The sequence below is a fragment of the Mandrillus leucophaeus genome, unplaced genomic scaffold, assembly GCF_000951045.1.
Source record: "Mandrillus leucophaeus isolate KB7577 unplaced genomic scaffold, Mleu.le_1.0 Scaffold549, whole genome shotgun sequence".
In the NCBI taxonomy this organism is placed as follows: domain Eukaryota; kingdom Metazoa; phylum Chordata; class Mammalia; order Primates; family Cercopithecidae; genus Mandrillus; species Mandrillus leucophaeus.
This window is the reverse complement of record NW_012105908.1, coordinates 632,965-637,080: the sequence shown is the minus strand read 5'-3', so window position 1 is coordinate 637,080 and position 4,116 is coordinate 632,965. Positions and strand designations below refer to the sequence as shown.

At 42.3% G+C, this 4,116-nt stretch overlaps 1 protein-coding gene across 2 annotated transcripts in view; it reads right to left on the bottom strand.

Annotated features, from left to right (window-relative positions):
- Nucleotides 1-4,116, bottom strand: part of FRY (furry homolog (Drosophila)) — a 302,629-nt gene that overhangs the window by 101,067 nt on the left and 197,446 nt on the right. For both annotated transcript variants that reach the window (XM_011997805.1, XM_011997806.1), the window contains exon 36: nucleotides 3,886-3,968. In XM_011997805.1, the coding sequence (XP_011853195.1) occupies nucleotides 3,886-3,968 (83 nt within the window). The remainder of the gene's footprint in view (nucleotides 1-3,885; nucleotides 3,969-4,116) is intronic.

Genomic DNA, 4,116 nt, shown 5'->3' with positions numbered 1-4,116 from the left:
CTCGATCTCCTGACCTCATGGTCCACCCGCCTCAGCCTCCCAAAGTGCTGGGATTACAGGCGTGAGCCACCGCGCCTGGCCTATGCTCTTACTTATAAACTGTGATTTAGCAGTTGTTTTTTCAGTTGCTAGTTCCAATGGTGCTTTTCTTAAAGGAATGCTGTAAAAAATTGTACCCCAAACATTTCTTGTTTTCTTGAGAGGGTCAGTGGTCACTTTTGCTCATAAGCAAAGTCCAAACCTTGAAAAGATAAACATTTTAAGCCTAATATTTCAGTTGAACTAGAAAATGGTAACATTTGCTATGGAAAGAAAATGGGCATGATACTGAATAACATGATTCCCTTATTCACATAGCCTGACACACAGTAGGTGGTCAATAAATATCTCCTGAATGATTAAACAACTAAAAGTACATAGAATGGGAAATACACAAACATAGTTATAACAAATATTGGACTTTACCCAGCATTAAAGTTTCCCTTAAAATAGTTTGAGAGTGTTCAGGGTGTTGGGAGCAAGTCCCCCAAAATCGGGCCATAAACTGGCCCCAAAACTGGCCATAAAATCTCTGCAGCACTGTAACATGTTCATAATGGCCCTAATGCCCAAGCTGGAAGGTTGTGGGTTTACGGGAATGAGGGCAAGGAACACCTGGCTCAAAACCGCTTAAAGGCATTCTTAAGCCACAGACAATTAGCATGAGCGAACTGTGTTTTAAGGGAGTGTTCCTGCTGCAGTTAATTCGGCCCATCCCTTCGTTTCCCATAAGGGACACTTTTAGTTCTGTCTCTTATACACATCTAGATGTGTATAAGAGACAGACTTGAGGTCTATGTTCCACAGAGCAGACAGACCAATTCTTTTAAAACAAGTTCAGTAGTGTCTCTTTCTCTGCTCAACACCCTCCAGTGGCTCCCTACAAATCCATATCCATGGCCTTTAAGGCCTTACCAGGTCTTCCCCCTCCATGTCCCTCTCCTGGCTTATCTCCTACCAGCACACCCTTGCTCACCCTACTCCACTCATCCTAGCTTCCTTGCTGTTCTGTGATCAGGCTGGGCCCCATACAGCCTCAGGGCCCTTATGTCTGCTGCTTCCTATGGCTGGGATGCTCATCTGCAGACAGTTGCATGGTTCATTTCTTTGCTTCATTCATGTCTCTGCCCCAGTATCACCTTACTACAGCAGCTTTCCTTGACCACTCTATTTAAATTGACCCCCAACCCCAATCAGTTTCTACCCTGCTTGCCCTGCTTTAGTCCCTCCCCCGCCACCCATGGATCACCAATTCACCTGCACCACCTCCCTCCCCAACTCTAATGTAAGCTCCAGGAGAGTGAGAACTTCTTCTGTTCTGTTCATTGCTTTTTCTCTACTACCTACAGTGGTGCCTGGCACATGGAAAGGATCAATAAATACTTGTTGAATGAATGAACTTCACAATATTATCTATAAAGTAAGTACAGGACGGGTGCAGTGGCTCATGCCTGTAATCCCAGCATTTTGGAAGGCCCCGGCAGGTGGATCACTTGAGGTCAGGAGTTCAAGACCAGCGTGGCCAACATGGTGAAACCCCCTCTCTACTAAAAATATAAAAATTAGCCGGGTGTGGTGGCGCACATCTGTAGTCCCAGCTACTCAGGTGGCTGACACAGCAGAATCACTTGCACCCCAGAGGCAGAGGCTGCAGTGAGCCAAGATCATGACATCGCACTATAACCTGGGCTATAGGTGAGACCCTGTCTCAAAAACAATCATAAAAATAAAATAGGTATAGCAACACGTTTCGCGTTGATTTCTTATCATGCTCCCAAAGCAGGCCAGCAGCATTTAAGATGAGCAATACAGGTGGGCACAGGATTTAACCCAGGTATTTGGCTGCAGAGAAGCTGGTTTATTCTTGGGATCAGTTTACGTATTATGAGGAAGAATATACTACGTCGTCTTTATGCAATTTTGTAACAATATAATTTTTCTTTGCTTCACTTCTGCAAGGTAGTGCGAAGTCATTGATTTGATGCTGCTGGCCCAGTGTAGAATGCTGGCCTTAACACTGACAGAGCTGGTGGAGGCGTGTCTTCCTGTTGTGACAACTGAGGCTCTGCATGAGGACAGGTACCAGAAAACCAGAACCAAGAACACCCCACTTCTCATGGGATGTGGCTAAGAGGGTTTCAGGGGAAAAGGTCAGGACTTCCCTCAGGAAGAGTCACTACTGGCTTTTTCTAATACAGTGACAAGTGAGCAACCAGAACCCTGTCATTCTATGCCATGAAGCTTGGCCACAACAATTTTAGCCTGGAAAAAATTTAAAGCAGGTGCACTAGTAACTCATCTCGGTTCTAACTCTCAGCAAATTACCTACAAGTAACTTACTTGCAGCAAATTTAACTTCTCAGATAATCATCCAGGATAAGTCAGTTGCCAAATGCACTGCTAGGTAACTAGCTACTCTTCAATAAAACTTGAAAGGGAAACAAAAAGGGAGAATATTGAAGAATTAAAAAGTAAATGGTGAGATTTCTGTTAGGAAAGGATATGTTATTCTTTGTTTCAGTGATGTTTTCAGATATATATCCAATCAGCCAAAATGTGCTGAGAGGAATTAAGGTGGCCTAAACTTAAATTTTTCTGTCCTCAAACTTTGGGTTACCAGATATTGCCACAGTAATCAGACTTTTCTTGAACCAACTCTCCATTTCTCAAGTACTACTTTCCTCATCTCTAAAATCTGGTGCCTTCTACAAGTAATGGTCTACGGTCCTGAGATTTGACTATTCAGTGTTTGGATGGTACAATACCCTGAGGGGACACACAAAGGAAGGAAAACACAAACAGCTTTATTTTACTTCCTATTGACAGCTCTAGAGAAAGTTTTATAGCTAAAACTTAACCTAGAGCATGATAATTACATATGGATTTTAGACACGCCTTCCATTAGTATTTTAGTGGAGAACTGCCTGTCTGTGCGTTCACAAGTAGAACAAGGGTAGCTGAAACGTGGCCTCAATGGAACCACCTAGCTCTTACCTGACATCGCACATTTCCGTAAAAACAAAACAATTCAAAACAACAACTCAAAGCACCAACTGACAAAATGAACTTAACTCATGAAAGATGAGTGTATTTACAATTTCTGACAAAATAGAATAAATCCCACAAGATACTTTACTGATTTCCTTAGCAAATCTAAAATGTCACTGGGAGCGTTCTTCGGTTTCAGAATTTCTGTAACTTGTGACCAACTAATACTCTGTATCTGCTCAATATCCACAGAAGCTGTCCAGAGCTCAAACAAAATCAGTAAATGCACCGACCTTTTTGGTTTCCCCAACCACCGGAAGAAATTCCTGTCACAAAGCTAACTCCCGGGTTAGCAAGCTTTTCATTAGGCTATGGAGACTATGCCGTTGAGAAATTCCACATGAGAACAGATCCTATCCTGAGTGAGCAGACTTTCAAAGCTTCAAGGTTAAACCCACTCGCAAGATAGGTGGAAAAACTGAACCACAACATTTGTTTTCTAATGGGACTATGACTTAGTGTATTTTCCCCAGATGCATCACCAAGAAAAAAATGTCAAGAATATAAAAACGTGTATTTTCCCTAGATGCATCACCAAGAAAAAAATGTCAAGAATATAAAAACATAGGAGTGGGACGGTAGTTTGAATTTTTATAATTTTGATTTGTCCATGGTTTGGCTTTTTTTTTTTTTTTAAACTTTTGAGGATGCTGATGCTCATCTGCGTAGGTGGATTAAATGGTTACTTAATATTTATGGGCCCTTTTAGTAATCAGATCAAGAATAATCAGAACCCTCATTTTCTATCCTCTGACCACTTGCGTTCCGTCTGAAAGCCCACAGCCTGTTGGTACTTACTTTTATCCTCATCATAGGATCCTCCAGAGCTATTGCTGTATCTTGACTCGAGGCGAGTGTGGGCTCTGATGACATTACTAAACCTTCAAATACAAGCACAACCGGAATGAAATATTAACATGTGTGCGTATATGCTCTTTTTTTTTTTAGATGGAGTCTCACTCTATAGCCAGGCTGGAGTGCAGTGGTGCGATCTTGGCTCACTGCAATCTCCACCTCCCAGGTTCAAGC